This window comes from Rhinatrema bivittatum, chromosome 4, assembly GCF_901001135.1.
Source record: "Rhinatrema bivittatum chromosome 4, aRhiBiv1.1, whole genome shotgun sequence".
NCBI lineage: Eukaryota > Metazoa > Chordata > Amphibia > Gymnophiona > Rhinatrematidae > Rhinatrema > Rhinatrema bivittatum.
In genome coordinates this window covers 42,877,654-42,899,809 of record NC_042618.1, presented here as the reverse complement: position 1 = coordinate 42,899,809, position 22,156 = coordinate 42,877,654, and the positions used below count along the sequence as shown (strand labels likewise).

The 22,156-nt window shown below is 44.8% G+C and overlaps 1 protein-coding gene across 2 annotated transcripts in view; it reads right to left on the bottom strand.

Moving 5' to 3' along the window:
* The window catches only part of TDRD9 (tudor domain containing 9), a 292,409-nt gene that overhangs the window by 85,473 nt on the left and 184,780 nt on the right, over positions 1 to 22,156 (bottom strand). For both annotated transcript variants that reach the window (XM_029598050.1, XM_029598051.1), the window contains one exon: positions 15,113 to 15,202. In XM_029598050.1, the coding sequence (XP_029453910.1) occupies positions 15,113 to 15,202 (90 nt within the window). The remainder of the gene's footprint in view (positions 1 to 15,112; positions 15,203 to 22,156) is intronic.

Below are 22,156 nucleotides of genomic sequence, written 5' to 3'. Positions count from 1 at the left end.
ACTGACCAATGAGGAATGTTCTTTTGGACTGCATTTTATGCCCTGCCAAGTTGCTACATTTTTCTTTGCAATCTAATCCAAATATTTCATTCTCTTGTTTTAATAACTCAAATATATCCACGTATTCGTTAAGAATTTTCTCTTTGACTGCTGCTGACATGTGACAACCTATTGTAGCTTCCATCTGTCAGCTGTGATGTCTTTCCAACTATTCTCCCTGCCGAGTAGGCACCTTTATCCTTCTTCCCGTTAACCACCATTTTCTGTCTTCCTTCTTTCTGCTCCTCTCCATTCCCCCTACTGCTACTATGCTATTTCACTATGTCCTGTGTGGTGGTTGAAAGCCTGTTTGCCGTTTTCTTTTCCTGCCCCCTGTGTTTAACCTCCCGAAGGGTATCTATTTAGTCAACCAGCTTATGGAGCACCAGCAAGGGCACAGCAATGCTTCTCCTTTTGTCTTTTTGCCCCTGCCATCTCTCTTCCCCACCAGACCTGTCATCATCCCCTTGTCTCCCAACCTCCCACTTGAACCCCCCTCATATAGCCTGGTCACTTTGCAATGGGGAGCCCCCTTGTACCCTTGCTTCCATCTTGGCACCTTCATCTTGTGCCGTCACCCTTTGCAAGCCAGTAGCAGAGTCTTACAGTCGTTCTGCACTGTGAACAGCTGCTTCAACTCCCGCATGCTGACTTGATCTCTCCTTAGTCTTCCGGCACTACAACCCGTCCCTTGTGGCCAATCCGTGCTAGGACTGGCCACCACCCCACCGCATACTGGTGAGGTCTTTCTTCTCTTTTGTCGACTGCCATTCGCTTCTTTGGCAGTTCCGTGCTGTGGACTGCCCCTGTGCCATGCCTATTTTCTCGTGACCTCTGTCCCTCCTGGTTGCTTGAAACAATTAGTCCTGAAGATTTGCGATGAGGCCTTGCAGCTGCTTTGCGCTGTGAAAGGCCACTGCACCCTTTTACAAGTTCAACAATTCCACTAGCTGCCAGTCATCTCCTGTTTCACTTGACTGGTGACATCTTGTTTATTTTTATTTATAAAATCTTATATTCCACAACTTCCTAGCATTGAGCGTTTAGTGCGGATTACAATCTTAAATCTAAAAAACAAAATACATGCCATATACAATCAATAAAAATCAACCAAAATATCACAAAATGCTAATAAAATCATCCATACGCCTTATTAAACAGTGCTGCCTTCACTTGTCTTCTAAACACTTTGATGTCCTATTATTCCTAAAACCCTACTGGTAGGGTATTCCATATAACCAAGGCATCCCAGGAGAAAGCCCTCATCTAGGTTTGTTGTAGCCTATGAGGAATCTTAATACTAGGTACTGAAAATTCTAGATGCAGTCACCCAGAGACTTCCATATACGTGCCAGTAAACACGCATAGACCAAGTACTGTGGTAGGCATGTGCTCAGGAAATGTGTCAGCAGAAAAAAAACAAAACCGAAGAATAAGAGTGAAGGAAGAAAGTGAGGGCGGGTAAAAGAAACAATATAAAGATATGGCAGAAACAAAGAGCCGATTTGCTATATTCAGGCAACATAGCAGGAAACCTTTGGGTGGTTTATTTCTTTCTGAGCAGATTATTTTGTGCTCCTTTACTCTTCCTGTCAATAAAATTTATTTCTCTTTCACTAAAGACTGACTAGATTTTTTTTTTTAATTTAAGAAGACAAATTAACACCTATAATCCTGAATCATAGGAACTTTGAGTAACTTTGCTCCCCCAGATCTTTATACTCGAATGGGGCAATACCCCTGTAATTTTTTACTGAGCAGCAGTAATTCACGTACAACTAGGCGACTAGCATTTTAAATTTTGTCCTATTGGACTTTTTGGTCTTGCCTTCTTGCTTGAGTTCTTCTTGTTCTTGTCATCCTCGCTGCTTAACTCCCTCTGTTTCTTCTGGGTCCCTGAGCAAACACTGATTGCTGCTGCTGTGCCAACATGGGCTGCTGCTCTCCGTGTCCCCCTTGCTCTCTACTTCTGTTACCATCATCTTTCGTGGATGTGGCCAACCTCAGGATACCCGAGACTGCCCTGGCTGTGGTGTTTTCCCCGGCACTCATGACAGCGCAGGCTTTGCTGGCAAAAGGGGTCTTTTCTGCTGTGTTGAATCCTGCTGTAGCTATGCATACTTCCGCGGCATAAACTGCTCCCACTGCACTGTGCGTCAACCTCAAGACAGCTGCAGGATGTGCTGCTGCCCGGGACAGGATGTAGGGACTTCAAGTGGCCTTGAACCATAGCTGCTCCACCTGCTGACTTGATTCTGAATGTTGCTGTCCTGTCTTGACGTTGCACGTGGACAGATATCTGCAACCAGCGCATTCCTATGATCCTACACCTGTGTCTAAAGTGTGTTCTTGTGCTATGGAGTTCTGTGGTGCTGCCAGAGAAGGGCCTCACTATCTGCCTGCTGCTACCCTGGGCCCTCCATGGCCTGATTTTTTTTTTATTGAGCGACTCAAGAATTGGATTGAAGAAGAGTGCTCGATGTGATTTAGTTGATTTTGGTAACGCTTTTGATACAGTCCCACACAGACTCGTGAACAAAATGAGAAGCTTGGGAATGGGTGCCAAGATAGTCAAGTGGATTGCAAACTGGTTGACTGACAGGAGACAGCATGTAATGGTAAATGGAATCTATTCTGAAGAAAGAACAGTGTTAAGTGGAGTGCCACAGGGATCAGTTTTGGGACCAATTCTGTTCAATATCTTTGTGAGCAACCTGGTTGAAGGGATAGAAGGTTAAGTTTGTCTATTTGTGGATGATACTAAGATCTGCAACAGAGTGGACATGTCTGAAAGAGTAGAGAGAATGAAAAGTGTGTTAAGAAAACTTGAAGAGCAGTTAAAAGATTTGGCAGCTGGGATTAATGCCGAGAAGTGCAGAGTCCTGCATCTGGGGTGCGGTAATCCAAAAGAGCTGTATGTGATGGGCGGTGAAAGACTAATGCACACAGGCTGGGGGAGGGATCTTGATGTGAGAGTGTCTCATGATATGAAGATAACAAAACAATGTGACAAGGCAATAGCTAAAGCCAGAAGAATGCTGGGCGGCATAGAGAGGAATAACCAGTAAGAAAAAGGAGGTGATAATGCCCTTGTAAAAGGTCCTTGGTGAAGCCTCACCTGGAGAACTGTGTTCAAAACTGGTGCCCGTATCTCAAAAAGCATAAAGACAGGATAGAGGCAGTCTAAAGAAGAGTAAACCAAAATGGTGAGGTGTCAACATTGGAAGACTTATGAGGAGAAGCTGAAGGATCTGAACATGTACACCCTGGAAGAAAGGAGATGCAGGAGAGATAGGATATAGACTTTCAGATATCTGAAAGGTTTTATTAATGTACAATTGTCAAACCTTTTCCGTTGGAAAGAAATTAATAGAACAAGGGGTCATGAAAAGAAACTCCAGGAAGGACAACTCAGAACCAATGTCAGGAAATATTTCTTCATGGAGAGGGTGATGAATGCCTGGAATGCCCTTCTGGAAGAGGTGGTGAAGACAAAAACAGTCAAGGAATTTAAAGGGGCCTGGGATAAACACTGTGGATCCCTAAAGGCTAGAGGTTGGAAATAAATGAGTGCATGGGGTAACTTGTTGCTGTGGCAGTTGCTAGCCTTACCGGTGCCATTGGTCGGTCCCTGTCACATGGTAGGAGCACAAGATGACACCAGCCATCCATTGCTCCTACCATATGACAGGGGCCGACCAATGGCACCGGTAGCCCCTGTGACGTAGTACGGTTGAAGGCTATTGGTGCCGTTTTGAATACCGGCAGCCAATGGCGTGAATGCAGATGGATCCTGGGCCCACGCTGGACCACCAGGAAATTTTGGCAAGTCTTGGGGGGGGTTGTAGTTAATTAAATCTTAGCCGGGAAACGAATAAGAATGGAACGCATGAACGGATCGGGGGCCCCCCTTGCCGAATGCAACATATCTGCCCCCCCACAAAAACGAATACAATGTAAGTGGTTCCTCTGCACATCCCTATTAGTTGCGATGGAGAAAGTACAGAGAAGGGCGACCAAAATAAGGGATGGAATGGCTCCCTATGCGGAAAGGCTAAAGAAGTTAGGGCTGTTCAGCTTGAAGAAGAGATGGCTGAGGGGAGATATGCTAGAGGTCTTTAAAATCATGAGAGGTCTAGAATGGATAAATGTGAATCGGTTATTTACTCTTTTGGATAATAGAAGGACTAGGGGGCACTCCATGAAGTTAGGAAGTAGCATATTTAAGACTAATCGGAGAAAATTCTTTTTCACTCAATGCACAATTAAACTCTGGAATTTGTTGCCAGAGGATGTGGTTAGTGCAGTTAGTGTAGCTGGGTTTAAAAAAGGTTTGGGTAAGTTCTTGGACGAGAAGTCTATTAACTGCTATTAATCAATTTGACTTAGGGAATAGCCACTGCTATTACTGGCATCAGTAGCATGAGATCTACTTAGTGTTTGAGTACTTGCAGCCTGGATTGGCCTCTGTTGGAAACAGGATGCTGGGCTTGATGGACCCTTGGTCTGACCCAGCATGGCAATTTCTTATGTTCTTATGAGATGCCAGCCCATCTGCCCAACTGTGCATTAATAGAAACATTTTCTTCCACCATCCATCAGATAAATAATCCCTTGCACGTCGGTCCCGAATTTTCCAACCACTGTACACGTGAAAGAGACCCCACCTCCTCACAATTCCTCTAGCATAAGGGGCTTGCATTACTTAATTTAGATAAATATAGAGGATATCTATAAACTGTATGTGACAACTGAAACATTAATTCCTGACTTATTGCAGAGGGACATTTTTGAAATGGAGCACCAGATATTCTGCATCTAACTCCAGGGACAGAAATGCATTCCATTGACTGATCAATATTGCGTTTGTTTTTGTCTCCATAGACTCTTTGCAAAGATAATACATGTCTGGGAAAATCATTTCACAGATTTATCTAGTGTGAATTTTCTAAACCATCTGCAGATTTACTCAGCATCCTCCTTCCAGTTATCAAGTCAAATTTAATCATGTTATGATCACTATTGTCAAGTGGCCCTAATACCCGTTAACTCTTTCACCAAATCATGTGTTTTCACCAACTCCAGTTTCATTCTTACCTCTCTCATCCCTAGCACCTTTTTTGCTATTTTATAAAACCGAAGAATTTGCTGTATTTAACAGCCTTACATGTATATAATCCTTTCCTCCTTTACCTTTTTCTCTTTCTTCCCCTATTTAAACTTATACCCCTTCATTCCTTTTCCCCTCCTACAGTTCTCCCTTGATAGTACAATTTATTATAGTATTACAACTAATCCATATATTATCTTTATATATCTATATATATCTTTATAACCTGTTTTTTGTTAATGCATTTAACTGTTTTAATGTATAGTTTCTCAGTTGTTTTCATACTGTTTTATGTACAACGCAATTGCGTATTTTTCGTTCTCTGTACACCGACGTGATATCTCTGATGAGCGGCGGTATATAAAAACCAATAAATAAATAAATAAATGTGTTCCAATAAGGATTAGGCCTAAAATAGCTTCTCCCTTGTCTGTTCTTGTACCAGCTATTCCATGAAGCAGTAATTTATTTCAATTAAAAACTATCTCCTTAACATGTCCTGATATGACTTTTACTCTATCAATACTGGATAACTGAAATCACCCATTTTTTGTTAGCTTCCCTAATTTGTTAGCATTTCATCTGTCTGTTCATTCTGGTCAAGTGTATGCTAGTATACCCCCACTATTAGTCTATTCCCCTTCTCGCATGGAATTTCTATCCATAAAAATTCTACAGTGCATTTTGTTTCCAGTAGAATTTGTATCCTCTCCACTGTGTATGCCATTAGCTTTGACAAACTGAGGGCGCTTTGCTGAGGATTACTTGGTGCTGTGCCTACTGCACATTTGGAAAATGTATTTAATTTAAAACTTTTTTATACCGACATTCATAGGAATATCACATCAGTTTACATTGAACAGGGGAAACAGTCAACTTTTGGGGAAGGAATTAGAAATTACATAGAACGTGGGTGAAAGGTATAGAAAAGAAGTATCGTGTACCAGTAACAAGTATTTACATTTACGATATATGCTTATAGGGAAATATGCTGGGGATTAGGGAAAGGGGGAAGAAGGGGAAATTGGGAGGCAGGGGGAGGCGAAGAGGTTGAGCAAAGGGAGGACCTAATAGTATGGTATCTTTAGTTAGGGTGAGGGAGTATGAGATCTAATAAAGTGCGAGGTAGCCAAGACATAGCTGTGGGGGGTTATGAGAAGGCTTTTGAGAATAATCAGGTTTTTTTTTTGTTTTTTTTTAAAGGTCTGGGTACAATGTTCCTGGCGTAGATTTGGGGGGCATTGAATTCCATAAAGATGGTACTGATATAGAAAGCGCCCATTCTTTCGTGGCTATGTGATGGGTGAGTTTGGGGGGAGGAATGTGGAGTGTTCCTTTATAGGCTGTTCAGGTAGGTTTGTTTGAAGAATGAAAGTGGAGGGAGCCATCTAGCAATTGGATGTTTGGGTTATGCGGTGTTTTATGAATTATGGAGAAGCTCTTGTGGTGGATTCTAAAGTGACTCCAAAGTCTGACATATTGGGTACTATTTGCTGGGAGGTCTAGATGGGTGATGATGTGGTGGTCTGGAGAGATGATTAGGAGTTCCGTTTTGGCTGTGTTAAGGGCCAAGTTAAGACTAGTGAGAAGGTGATTAATTGAGGAGAGGCAGTTATCCCAGATCTTGAGGGATTTGGGGATAGATTCTGTAATGGGGATAAGGATTTGGACGTCGTCTGCAGAGATATAGTGGGTAAGACCTAGGTCAGCGAGGAGCTGGCATAGGGGATGTACGTAAATATTAAATAGCATAGGGGAGAAAGAGGAACCTTGGGGGACATTTATGGGGGTTGCATTCTTTGGTGCCTATTCTGACCTTAAGAACATAAGAAATTACCATGCTTGGTCAGACCAAGGGTTCATCAAGCCCAGCATCCTGTTTCCAACAGAGGCCAAACCAGGCCACAAGAACCTGGTAATTACCCAAACACTAATAAGATCCCTTGCTACTGATGCAATTAATAGCAGTGGCTATTCCCTAAGTAAACTTGATTAATAGCCTTTAATGGACTTCTACTCCAAGACCTTATCCAAACCTTTTTTGAACCCAGTTACACTAACTGCACTAACCACATCCTCTGGCAACAAATTCCAGAGCTTTATTGTGCGTTGAGTGAAAAAGAATTTTCTCCGATTAGTCTTAAATGTGCTACTTGCTAACTTCATGGAATGCCCCCTAGTCCTTCTATTAGTCGAAAGTGTAAATAACAGATTCACATCTACTCGTTCAAGACCTCTCATGATCTTAAAGACCTCTATCATATCCCTCCTCAGCAGTCTCTTCTCCAAGCTGAACAGCCCTAACCTCTTCAGCCTTTCCTCATAGGGGAGCTGTTCCATCACCTTTATCATTTTGGTTGCCCTTCTCTGTACCTTCTCCATCGCAACTATATCTTTGAGATGCGGCAACCAGAATTGTACACAGTATTCAAGGTGCGGTCTCACCATGGAACAATATAGAGGCATTATGACATTTTCTGTTTTATTAACCATTCCCTTCCTAATAATTCCTAACATTCTGTTTGCTTTTTTGACTGCTGCAGCACACTGAGCCGACAATTTTAAAGTATTATCCACTATGATGCCTAGATCTTTTTCCTGGGTGGTAGCTCCTAATATGGAACCTAACATTGTGTAACTACAGCAAGGGTTATTTTTCCCTGTATGCAACACCTTGCACTTGTCCACATTAAATTTCATCTGCCATTTGGATGCCCAATCTTCCAGTCTTGCAAGGTACTCCTGTAATGTATCACAATCCGCTTGTGATTTAACTACTCTGAATAATTTTGTATCATCCGCAAATTTGATGACCTCACTAGTCGCATTCCTTTCCAGATCATTTATATATATATATATTGAAAAGCACCGGTCCAAGTACAGATCCCTGAGGCACTCCACTGTTTACCCTTTTCCACTGAGAAAATTGACCATTTAATCATACTCTCTGTTTCCTATCTTTTAACCAGTTTGTAATCCACGAAAAGACATTGCTTCCTATCCCACGATTCTTTAGTTTTCATAGAAGCCTCTCATGAGGGACTTTGTCAAACGCCTTCTGAAAATCCAAATACACTACATCTACCGGTTCACCTTTATCCACATGTTTATTAACCCCTTCAAAAAAATGAAGCAGATTTGTTAGGTAAGACTTGCCTTGGGTAAATCCATGTTGACTGTGTTCCATTAAATCATGTCTTTCTATATGCTGTACGATTTTGATCTTGAGAATAGTTTCCACTCTTTTTCCCGGCAACGAAGTCAGGCTCACTGGTCTACAGTTACCTGGATTGCCCCTGGAGCCTTTTTTAAATATTGGAGTTACATTGGCCACCCTCCAGTCTTCAGGTACAATGGATGATTTTAATGATAGGTTACAAATTTTAACTAATAGATTAGAAATTTCATTTCTGAGTTCCTTCAGTACCCTAGGATGCATTCCATCCAGTCCAGGTGATTTGCTACTCTTTAGTTTGTCAATCTGGCCTACTACATATTCCAGGTTCACAGTGATTTCGTTCAGTTAGTCTGATTCATCACAGCTGAAAACCATCTCTGGGACTGGTATCTCCCCAACTTCCTCATTAGTAAACACGGAAGCAAAGAATTAATTTAGTCTTTCTGCAATGGCCTTTTCTTCCCTAAGAGCCCCTTTAACCCCTCGGTCATCTAATGGTCCAACCGACTCCCTCACAGGTTTCTTACTTTGGATATATTTTTAAAAACTTTTATTATGAGTTTTTGCCAACTTCATTTCAAATTCTCTCTTCGCCTGTCTTATCAATGTTTTACACTTAACTTGACAATGCTTATGCTTTATCCTATTTCTTCAGATGGATCCTTCTTCCAATTTTTGAAGGATTTTTTTTTGGCTAAAATAGCTTTTCACCTCATCTTTTAACCATGACGGTAATAGTTTAGCCTTCCTTCCACCTTTCTTAATGCGTGGAATACATATGGACTGTGCCTCTAGGATTGTATTTTTAAACAATGTCCATGCCTGTTGGAACACTTAACCTTTGCAGCTGCACCTTTCAGTTTTTTTCTAACTATTTCCTTCATTTTATCAAAGTTTCCCTTTTGAAAGTTTAGTGTTAGAGCTGCAGATTTACTTATTGTCCCCCTTCAGTTATTAGTTTAAATTTGATCATGTTATGATCACTGTTGCCAAGTGGCTCCACCACCATTACCTCTCACCAAATCCTGCGTTCCATTTATTTATTTATTTTATGAGTTTTATATACAGTCATTCAGTAAAGCCATCCGAATGGTTTACAAAAGCTCAAAATGCAGGATTTTTAACAATTGAGCAAAAAGGGATAACAGGAAGTATATTAAACAAAGGAGAGATATTCAATTGCAAAGATATTAACTGGCATTTGCACTACAGGTTGCACTAAGGGGTGCACAAAGGGGAGGGCCCCTTTGGCGTGCGACGCACGGTGCACTGCGCCTGGTGGCAGGGCGCCTTTCAACGGGCGGAGCTGCTCCTGGTGACATCGGAGGGGGGGGGGGGGGGGGGCGGCTTCCAATCGGGTCTCTCCCTCACATTGCAGTTCTGTTTTTTTCCTCCGTTTTCAGTTTCAGGTGATATTTTTTTCTTCTCTTCTGTTCCCATGGCGATGGAGAAGTGCCGCAGGGCACCCAAAGGTGGTGGTTTCAATTTCAGAGGAGAAAGTGGTTTTGAAGGATTTGAGGGTTGCTTTGGGGTGCGAGGAGAGGGGTGAAAATCTAAGGAGAAGCTTAGAGATTTTGTCCTGGAAGAAGACCGCAAGTTCACCACATTTGCTTTTGGCCTTGTCAGAAATGAGGGGCGGGGCCGTTTTAGTGAGGTTAGAGACTAACGAAAAGAGGGCTTTTGCGTTATATTGAAAATTGTGGATTTTGCAGGCGTAAAAGTCTTTTTGTTTTAAGAATGGATGTTCTATAGGTGTGGAGGGCTGATTTGTAGGCAGCCAGCAAGGGAGTGGTGAGGTTTTTATGCCATTTCTTTTCTTTAGTTCTTAGTTCGTGTTTGAATATTTTTAGTTCAGAAGTGAACCATGGTTTTTTTTGTGCTTCGAACGAGGTTTAGATCTATAGACTTTAAAGGGCAGATGTTATTGGCGATGTTGTTGGTAATTTTATTCCAAGAGGAGAGGGCTGAGTCTGGTTTCGACAGGTCTATTTTGTCTAGGGATTCTGTGAGGGAGAGGATAAGATCCTCCTTGTTGCAAGGTTTTCTAAAGTGTATAGTGTTTTTGTGTGTGGCAAGAGGGTTGGATGATTTTTCTAGGGTGAGGCTAGCTTTTATGAAAGTGTGGCCTGACCAGGGAACAGGGGTGCATGTAGGTGTGTCTGAAGAGAGGAAGAGAGAGTTAATGAAAATTAAATCAAGGGTGTGGCCTGTCTTGTGAGTGGGGGAGGTGATTATTTGATTAAAGCTCACAGCATTGATGGCTGTTAGAAAGGCTTCACAATTGGGGGGTAGAGGAGTAGTGTCAACGTGGAGGTTGAAATCCCCAAGGATAATGGTAGGGATGTCCACATCTAAATTATTAGCTAAGAATTCGATGAGGGGGAGGCATTGTCTAGAAGGCCTGGGGGGGGGGGGGGCGTATAGACTAGGCAAACTTGCAGTTGGGCAGATTTAAAGAGGCCGATTTCAAATTTGGGTGAGGTGTGTACGGTCTTGAAGGGTTAGTGAGATCCTTTTTGGAGGCCAGTAGGAGTCCTCCACCTCATTTTTTATGCCTGGGGAGAGAGAATGTCATAGATTTGTGAAGGGAGTTTGTTCAGGAGGACTAAATCGGTGGGTTTGAGCCATGTTTCCTTTATGGCGCATATATCTGGGAGGGTATCAAGTAAGAGGTCGTTGAGTATGGGTGTCTTTTTAGTTAGGAATTGGGAATTGAAGAGTAAGAGGAAAAGGGTGGTGAGGCCTAGAAGTTGCGTGCGTGGGGATATCATGATAGGCAGTAGTGATTTGGGAGGAGGAGTATTAGTTCGGGTTTGTTTGTGGTGGTGGGTGAGGTGCGAATAGGGTAGGTTAGCATGTCTGGTTGAAGGGGGTGAGAGAGTTGAGTGGAGGGAGTTAGATGTTAGTGTATTACAGATGTGAAGTTAGGGTCCTAAAGAATAGTGGTCAAGGGAATAGATGGGAAGGGTTTAGGTGTTTAGAGAAGGGGTAGAGGTGAGAAGGCAATAAGTGGGGGAGTGAGGAGTGGAGGAATGTGGTACAGTGAGCGGTGTGAGTGGATATTGGAAGAAAATGGATGAGGACCTAATTGTGAGACGAGGATAAGAAAGGCCGGGGGAATTTGGTCTGGTTTCTGAGGGGTACCAAGAGTGTGGGAAGGGGAAGGCTGGCTCCCAAAGGAAGCTGCACAAAGGGGCGCACCAAGGGGCAGGCCCCTTGTTCGCACTCCTTCGGTGCGCGATGCCGCAGGTAAGAGCGGTGCTTTAAAGGTCTCTGCGTCTGTCCTAGATGTCACCCCAGGTGAGATCGCCAATTGGATGAGGAAGCGTGGTGGAGGCTGGGCTTGCATCTATCTGCGTCGATCGGTGGCCTCGGTGTCGGTCGTGTCTTCTTCGATGTCAGGCGGCGAGGTCTCTGACGTCAGACTCAGTCGGTGATCACTGTAGGCTTCGGTCAGGCCTAGGGCTGGCTTTGGGAGTCGGGCTGGTCTCGGGACAGGCCTTGGTGCGAGCTTCGGGAGTTTGAGAGGCCTCGGGCAGGCCTCGGACGGCAGCAGTTGGGTCGGCCTCGAAGAATAGTTGGGCAGGCCTTGAGTAGGCCACGAACGGCAGTGGTCAGGTCAGCCTCTGAGGACAGTCGGGCAGGCCTCACGATTCGGTCGGCAATGTGTCGGGGGGAAGGGGACAGGCTCTTACCCTGATAGGTGGCACCGACCGCGCGAGCCAAGGCCGTCCTTCGAGCCAATGTGCTGACACTGTCCATATATGGTGTTACACTATGACATTACTCCACATGTGGGATTTTTCATCTTGCTGACCATGAAAGACAGTTACAGATAAAACTTTGCTCTCAGATTTGAGAGCAACAAAAAATATTTCGTTACAGAAAGGGTCATGGGTACAAAAAACAGTAATTTTACTCAAGAAAGCTCGAGATAAGCACAGAGTATCCTTCCTTGGAAGAAAATGAAGGAAACACAAGAGGTCAACTGGGGTCTACGGCATCACAGCAGGAATTAAACTGGACAGATCATATAGAATGTGATGGCAGATAAGGACTGTAAGGCCTATAGTTCTGAACTACCTAAACATGGGTGCCACATAAATGGGATATGCACTGGCTGAAGTGTCATGCTATCATCCTGCCAATTCTGGAATATTTACCAGGCAATGCTGCAGATTAAAATGCACATAAAACTGAATACAGGCAGATTTTTTTTTTTTTTTTTTTTTTTTTTTAGAGTTCATTTATATCCACTGTAAAGATTTTTTTTTTAAATTATCCAACACAATGCACAGAGAACATCAAAGCAAAGCACCACAGAAGAATCACAAAAAAAATAACCTTTTAACAAGTCAGCAATGTTCAAAAGCTTTCTGTGTTGTAGCAACTGGCAATTCAATCTGGAAAGACAAGATTGATGATCCTTACCTGGTCCCCTTACAAAAGTACTGTACCAAGCTGTCAACTTTAAAAATGTACAGCTATGCCTGGTGCTTTGCTCAAAATATTCCTGTGCATACAGATTGTTCCCCCGATGAGTCACTGACAGCAGGCTGTCACAAATATTACAAGCAAAGTTGCAAGCTTAGATGCTGAGAAATACTATTCCAATTCACCTCACTAGCACTCTGCCCAATAGAGTTTCTGGGATCGATACAAGAACTATGCACTCATGTTAATAAACATGTGGATAAAGGTTAACCAGTAGATGTAATGTATTTGGATTTTCAGAAGGTGTTTGACAAAGTCCCTCATGAGAGGCTTCTACGAAAACTAAAAAGTCATGGGATAGGAGGCGATGTCCTTTTGTGGATTACAAGCTGGTTAAAAGACAGGAAACAGAGTAGGATTAAATGGTCAATTTTCTCAGTGGAAAAGGGTAAACAGTGGAGTGCTTCAGGGATCTGTACTTGGATCGGTGCTTTTCAATATATATATATAAATGATCTGGAAAGGAATACGACTAGTGAGGTTATCAAATTTGCGGATGATACAAAATTATTCAGAGTAGTTAAATCACAAGCAGACTGTGATACATTACAGGAGGACCTTGCAAGACTTGAAGATTGGGCATCCAAATGGCAGATGAAATTTAATGTGGCCAAGTGCAAGGTGTTGCATATAGGGAAAAATAACCATTGCTGTAGTTACACGATGTTGGGTTCCATATTAGGAGTTACCACCCAGGAAAAAGATCTAGGCATCATAGTGGATAATACTTTAAAATCGTCAGCTCAGTGTGCTGCAGCAGTCAAAAAAGCAAATAGAATGTTAGGAATTATTAGGAAGGGAATGGTTAATAGAACGGAAAATGTCATAATGCCTCTATAACGCTCCATGGTGAGACCACACCTTGAATACTGTGTACAATTCTGGTCGCTGCATCTCAAAAAAGATATAGTTGCGATCGAGAAGGGCAACCAAAATCATAAAGGGGATGGAACAGCTTCCCTATGAGGAAAGACTGAAGAGGTTAGGGCTGTTCAGCTTGGAGAAGAGACGGCTGAGGGGGGATATGATAGAGGTCTTTAAGATCATGAGAGGTCTTGAACGAGTAGATGTGAATAGGTTATTTACATTTTCAGATAATAGAAGGACTAGGGGGCATTCCATGAAGTAAGCAAGTAGCACATTTAAGACTAATCGGAGAAAATTCTTTTTCACTCAACGTACAATAAAGCTCTGGAATTTGTTGCCAGAGGATGTGATTAGTGCAGTTAGTGTAGCTGGGTTCAAAAAAGGTTTGGATAAGTTCTTGGAGGAGAAGTCCATTAATGGCTATTAATCTATTTTACTTAGGGAATAGCTACTGCTATTGATTGCATCAGTAGCATGGGATCTTCTTAGTGTTTGGGTAATTGCCAGGTTCTTGTGGCCTGGTTTTGGCCTCTGTTGTAAACAGGATGTTGGGCTTGATGGACCCTTGGTCTGACCCAGCATGGCAATTTCTTATGTTCTTATACGTACGTGCCAGTAGATGTCATACTCGTACCTCTTTGGAGAATGATTTTCTTACTTGGAATTAAACTGGACAACCGTTTCCCAGCTGTGCTCTAAACCTCATTACTAAAATTTTTCATGGCTTAGTCATTGTTTTGCTTCTACATTCAGCACTGTTGTCCTGTAAATGTCTGGGCTATTCAGATTCCTCATTATATCAATTTCATCTGATCCTTAAAAATTATTTCACATTTGGCCCAGCACACTATACCATACCACCTAATTATTGAAAACAAATTAAAATTATTGGTGCTGATCCAGAATTTGTTCCACTCACCTTCTTAGGAGCAGGAAATTAGTAACTTTTTGATCTGAGGAATGTAGTGTCATTCCACAACTCCTCAATTACAATGAATGGCAGATTTGCTTTTTCAAAGTTATTGCTACACACTTATAGCCTGATTGATACAGATGAACCACTGAAACTGGCTAAAACTCAGCAGGCTGCTCTCCCATCCTAGAGGGAAAATACTTGCACAACAACAAAAACAAAAATTAACAAAAAAACAAAGATATGTATCCAAGACTATATATTTTTTATTGCATAACTTAATATATTTCTTATCTAGGTTTTGGCAGCTGCTAACACTTTCTTCCTTGGGCCACAAACAGGAAGTTGCAAGAGACCTCAACTGAACTATAAAGCTGTGCAAAAACTGCCAAACAGCCTACAACTTAAACGGCACCGATGACCTTTATTTTAGTACTACAGCAAGTGATAGTCACTTAAAAATGAACTGAGACCTCAGGGTAGAAAATAAAATGCATCGTTATCTCCTTACCTGAAAAGGGAGCTCTAGGAGGTAGCTTGGAATATTCCTTAGAAGACTGAGGCTCACCTTTGCTCGGTTACCATAATCTACAAAGAAAACCTGTTAAAAAAAAAATTGAAGAGGTAGTTTAGGAAGCTTTAATTAATGTGTTTCTATGCATTTACTGTATCAAATTTACCAATAAAAGGAGACTGTTCAGTAGTAGGACATCGTTATAATCAATCTCGTTTTAGGGAAATCTAGAGCAGTAAAGGAAAATTAGTTCTTACCTGTTAATTTTCGTTCCTGTAGTACCAAGGATCAATCCAGACTGCTGGGTTATGCCTCCCTTCCAGCAGATGGAGTCAGAGAGAAAACTGAAAAGAACCACCCACATAACCCGGGGTGCCACCTGCAATCCCTCAGTATTATCGATATCAAAGCAGAATGAATGGCCATTGCTACAGAAAATATTTTGTGCAAGATAAAAAACATGCGTAAATACGCTTTTGCAACCAGTGACTAGATCAAGTTAAAATTAAACCTGCTCAATGAATAAAGAAAAACATGAACTTGTAAGAACAAGATAGTCTGCCCAAGGTAAAGAACGGATTTGCGTTACAACCTGTCGCGAAAATATGAACAGCTGATTGGACTCTGTGTCCGGGCGGGCGTCTGGACTGATCCTTGGTACTACAGGAACGAAAATTAACAGGTAAGAACTAATTTTCCTTTCCCTGTACGGACCAGGATCAGTCCAGACTGCTGTGATGTACCCAAGCTGCCCTAAATGGGGTGGGACCTGGAAAGTCCTGCACGAAGCACACTACCGCCAAAGGAATCCACCCCTCTGATCCCTCACATCCAACCGGTAATGTTTAGCAAACGTGTGCAAGGATTTCCATGTGGCCACCCAACAAATCTCTTGCGGCGAGACACACTGGCTCTCTGCCCATGAAGTAGCCTGAGAGTGAAGAGAATGTGCCTTAAGACCTTCCGGCACTGGGCGCCTGCAACATATGTAAGCGGAAGCAATAGCGTCCTTCAGCCATCGGGCGATAGTAGTCTTAGAAGCCTGAACCCCTTTCTTAGGACCGCTCCACAAAACAAAGAGGTGATCCGACAATCGAAACGGATTAGTAACCTCCAAATATCGCAAGACATCCAACCTCCAAAGATCCTTATCTGCATCAGAAAAAGCCAGTAACTTGATGGATTGATTGACATGAAAAGCCGAGACTACCTTGGGCAAAAAGGAAGGTACTGTGCAAAGAGAGATACCCGAATCAGAAATACGCAGAAAAGGCTCTCAACAGGACAGGGCTTGAAGCTCGGAAACCCACCTAGCCGAACAGATAGCCACGAGAAACCCCGCCTTAAGCGTCACGTCTTTAAGCGTCGCTCGCTTCAAGGGCTCAAAGGGTGGCCCGCAGAGAGACCGGAGAACAAAGTTTAAACTCCAAGATGGACAAACCGCTTGTACCGGTGGTTTCAGGTGCTTGACCCCCCTCAAAAACCGTATCACATCCGGGTGAGTCGCAATGGAAATATCATCATCAATTTTACCACGGAGTCTGCCCAAGGCCGAAACCTGAACACGGAGCAAACTGCAAGACAGACCCTTATGTAACCCATCCTGTAAAAATGACAGAATGTGAACGATAGAGGCCTGTCAGGGGGACAAGCTGAACCCACGGCACCAAGAATCAAAGACTTTCCAAACCCGGACATAGGTAAGCAATGTAGAAGTTTTTCTGGCTCGCAGAAGAGTGGAAATAACTGCCTCCGAGTAACCCTTTCTTCTTAACAGTCTCCTTTCATAAGCCAGGCCGCTAGACAGAATTGATCTGCCTGCTCTAAAAATACTGGACCCTGCCGCAGGAGGTTGGGCAGATTATTATTATTATTATTTATTTCTTTTATATACCGACATTCGATCGAGATAGCACATCGGTTTCCAGATAACCAAGAGAATAGGGCGATATCAGCCCTATTTTACATTATAACATGGTAACCAAAAAAACAATTATAACATATTATAACAATAGTACATGGAACAATAGGTTATAGGATATAACAATAGGTTATAGAATATAACATATGTACATGAATGACTTGATTATAATAATTTAGGATTAAGGACTTGTTGATAAGAATAATTTAGGAATAATGGTAGGAGGGGGGGAGGGAGGGGGAAGGTATGGTGGGAGGAGGAGGTGTCAGGGAGGGATGCAAGGGGGTGAGAAGACTGTGTAGGGGGTGTGGTGTGTTGCGTTCGGGCAGGTTAAGGGTCAGGTGGAAAGGCTTTTAAAAACAGCCATGTTTTGAGGTGTTTTTTGAAGACTTGTAATGAAGGTTCATTTCTGAGACAGTTGGGAGGGTGACCGTCCACTGCTAGGTTGATCAGATCGGCGAACCATGGCCTTCGGGCCCACTAGAACTACTGGGCCCTGGTGAAACTATGCGACGCAATACCTTTCCGATCAGTGGCCATGGAGGAAACACGTAGAGAAGGACGTGCGGCGGCCAAGGAAGAACCAGAGCATCCACCCCTTCGGACCCGTGGTCTTGCCTGCGACTGAAGAAGCGAGCCGCCTTTGCGTTCCGACGGGTTGCCATCAGGTCCAGGTGGGGAGTCCCCCATAGTCTTAATATCATGCCCATCACTTACTCTGACAGTTCCCATTCTCCGGGATCCAATTGTTGTCTGCTGAGGAAGACCGCCTGAACGTTGTCGACGCCGGCGATGTGAGACGCCACAATCTGGTCGAGGTGGCGCTCTGCCCATCTCATCAGCATGTCAGCCTCATTGGACACTGGATGACTTCTGGTGCCTCCTTGCCTGTTTATGTAGGCCACCGTGGTCGCATTGTTGAAAAGAATCCATACCGCTTTGTTGCGTAACATTGGTAAGAAGTGTTGTAGAGCAAGTCGGACCGCTCTGGTCTCCAACCTGTTGATGGACCACTGTGCCTGAAACTGAGTCCAAAGGACCTGAGCAGACCTCGACTGGTACACTGCTCCCCAACCGAAGAGGCTGGCATCGGTCGTTACCACTATCCATTGGGGACTCTCGAGGTAGACCCCCTTCAGAAGATGATCCGTATTTAGCCACCAGGCCAGATGACCTGGCCGGCTCGAGCAGAGGCAAAGGGATCTGGTACTCCTCTGACTTGGGATCCTAACGCGAGAGCAGTGCCCTCTGCAACAGTCTTAAATGTGCGAAGGCCCAAGGGACTAGCTCCAGGGTAGACGCCATATATCCAAGAACCTGCAAATAATCTCACACCACTGGGGAGGGGAGAGAGAGCAGACGCCATACCTGGGACATCAACCTGTCCATGCGATCGAGGGGGGTAAGGAAACTCTACCTGCCAACGTATTGAAGCGAGCCCCCAAGAACTCTATCACCTGAGTTGGGATCAGCTGGCTCTTGGCATAGTTGACTACCCAGCTCAGAGACTGTAGACGACACACAACCGAACGGACCACCACCCGGCAGAGTTGCTCCGATTTCGCTCAAATAAGCCAATCGTCCAGGTAGGGATGCACCAGAATTTCTTCCAGACGTAAGCTTGCCGCTACCACCACCAACATCTTGGTGAATATGCGATGAGCAGTCGCCAGGCCAAAGGGGAGGGCACAAAACTGATAGTGTTGCCCCAGAATCATGAATCTGAGAAACCGCTGATGGTGTTTCCTGGATCCCTATGTGAAGATATGCCTCCGTCAGATCCAAAGAAGCCAAAAACTCTCCCCTTGTGGACCGCCGCAATGACCAACCGCAACGTTTCCATATGAAAGTGAGGCACCCACAAAGCTTTGTTGACCTGCTTGAGGTCCAAAATCATAGAAACATAGAAGTGACGGCAGAAGACCAAACGGTCCATCCAGTCTGCCCAGCAAGCTTTCACACCTATTTGTTTTCATACTTATCTGTTATTCTGACCGCTGAGGTCCGGGCCCTTATTGGTAACTTTTTGGTTCCAATTCCATTCTACCCCCATCATCGATGCAGACAGCAGTGCTGGAGCTGCATCTAAGTGAAGTATCTAGTTAATTGGTTTGGAGTAGTAACCGCCGTAATAAGCAAGCTACTCCCGTTTGCTTACCTTGCCTGTGCAATTCAATTCTTGTTGGTTGTCTGAATATAAATTCTCTTTACTTCATTCCCCCCTGTCGTTGTAGTGAGCTGCTCTGGATATGTATTCCAAGTGAAGTATCATGCTTAATTGATTCGGGGTAGTAACCGCCGTAACAAGCAAGCTACACCCATGCTTATTTGTTTACCCAGACTATGTAATTCATTCCTTGTTGGTTAATGCTGAATATAAATAGTCTTTTCTTCATTCTCTCTGCCACTGAAGCAGAGACCTATGCTGGATGTAACTTTTTGCTTCTCTGCTCTTGTCTCTTACCACAAAATTTGCTCCTTATGTTATGTTACGTTATACTGATCTACCCCTGTTCGATGTAAACCGACCTGATATGGTATTCAACCTTGAAGGTCGGTATAGAAAAATGTTAAATAAAATAAATGTGCATGGAAAGTGAAGTATCAGGCTTATTTGGTTTGGGGTAGTAACCGCCGTAACAAGCAAGCTACTCCCCTGCTTTTTTGTGGATGCAAATCCTTTTTTACACATTCTCTCTTGCCGTTGAAGCATAGAGCAATGTTGGAGTCGCATTAACTGTGTGTATGTTTATTGAATAAGGATATTAATCTCCGCAAAAGGTCCCATCCTTCTTTGGTACCACAAAATAGAGTATCGACCGGTCCGGTGCTCTGACGGAGGAACCGGCGTAATAGCTCCCAGAGCCTTCAACCGATCTAGAGTCTGAAGGACCACCTGCTGCTTGCGCGGTGGCCCGCAAGGGAACATCAGGAAAAGATTCTCGGAGGGGACGAGCAAACTCCAAAGCGTAACCGTGACATATCTAGGACCCACTGATCGGAAGTAATCTTGACTCATTCCTCGAAAAAGTGGGTCAGTCGACCCCCGATGTACGGGATGGAGGAATGGATCGGCGCCCCTTCATTGTGCAGTCTTACTGTTGCTGGCAAAGGCATGTGTCCCGGTTCGCTGAGCCACCTGCCTCGAAAGGAAGATGGCCAAGACTGTGCTCTTGAAGCCGACTGCCGAGGGGCATAGCCTGAAACCCCCCTGGCAGAACGAAAACGATGCAGCACCCGGAAACGGCCTTGGTAGTTACCAGAGGAACGAGCCACCCTAGGCTTGTCCTCAGGTAGCTTGTACACCTTGTTGTCGCCCAAGGCCTTGATAAGCTGTTCCAGCTCTTCACCAAACAACTTACCTCTAAAAGGAAAGGAGCCGAGCTGGGCTTTAGAGGAGGCATCGGCGGACCAGTTCCGGAGTCAGAGCAGACAACGCGCCGAAACTGCTGAAGACATGGTACGGGCCAAAGTCCGAAGGAGATCATACAAGGCATCAGCAGATTCCATACGAGCTGCCTGTTCAGCCTCCCCGGGCGGAAGGTCCTGGGCCATCAACATTTGCTGAACCCATCGAAGCAAGGCCCGCTGCATAAGGCTACTACAAACCGCTGCTCGGATTCTCAGGGCGGATACTCCAAAAATACGTTTAAGCAACGCTTCCAACTTCATATCCTGCAGATCCTTAAGTGCAGTGGGGCCCGGCCCCCCGTTACCGGAATAGTGGTGTGCTTGTTGGCTATGGCTGTGACCGCGGAATCCACCTTGGGGACCTTCAGGAGATCCAGCGTCTCACCAGGGAGTGGGTATAACTTCTCCATGGCCCTAGTGACCCTCAAGGAAGCCTCCGGGGTTTCCCACTCCCGTGACACAATCTGTGAGAGTTTCGGGTGAAAAGGAAATGTCTGCGGTGGGTCAAACGCAGCATCCCCCATAGAGACCTCCGATGGGTCCTGAGACAAGGGGAGCTCCAGCTCCTGCAGCACGTGCATAATTAAGGGGTTTAGTTCCTCCCTGTGGAATAGCCGAGGGACCTGCGGATCATCCCCTTCCACCTGGGAGTCGGAATTGCCCTTATCATCCAGGGTGAAGGGATCCCGACAACCCGGATCCATTGGGCCCACTGGATCAGGACAACTGGGATCCCCCGGGTCCACAGGATCAGGCAATCTGTGAAGCAACTTCCCCCCCTCGGCCCTCGGGATTTTAACTGGAGTGGGAGCTTTGTCATCCCACTCCGATTCTGCCTCTAAATAAGCCTGATGCAGCAACAATATAAACTTTGAAGAAAATGGTTGCCGTCGCTTTAAGGACCCCCCCGAGGCCCTGCCCGTAGGGGGGGCAGGTGCTGCCGGGGAACTGCGGGGTCTGTACGGTGGGGAAAGTGGAGGAGGAAGATCTTCCCCCTCTTCCGATTCACTCTCCTCCCTGCCGGAGGCAGACAAAATGGCCGCCGCTCCCGCGCTGATCGGGAGCGAGCTAAGCCCCTGCCCCATGCCACGCGGTCTCCACGCGGCTGCCAGCACCATGAAAACACTGCCCCCCCCCTGCCGAATCGCCGTGCTGTGAAGGCCCCTCGCCCCTGGGAAGGCACCGGGAGCAGAGGCCTTCGCGAGAGAGCCGGATCCCCAGCTCTGCACAGGACTTACAAGCCGTGCCCCGAGGCATAGTGAGCAGCCGGGTGGAGAACTCCACCCCCTCCGGAGGCCCGGGAGAACTGGCAGGCGCAGGCCGAATACCAAGAACAGGTAATCAAAATCTTTTTTTTTTTTAAAAACGGAATTCAGCCCATGGGCGACGGCTCTTTGCGGGGGGGGGGGGGGGGGGGGGGGGGGGGGGGTGTCAGAGGAAGGAACGCCTCAGAGAGGTGGAGAGTGACCAGCCCACCGGTGAATCCTCCCCCTCTTCTCACCAGGCCCGAGCTAAACTCTCTGGGAAATGTAAAGCAGGACAAAGTCCTGCCGTGCCTGCCTGTGTCTAGATGCTGTAATCACAAGTCCAAAAAAAAAAAAAAAAATCTTTTTCCTTTTTTTTTTCCCCCAAACCTGATGGGGCGCAGCCCCAATGAAACCCAAAATCAGGACCGCAGGGTATGTCTCATCTGCTGGAGTCAGAGAAAA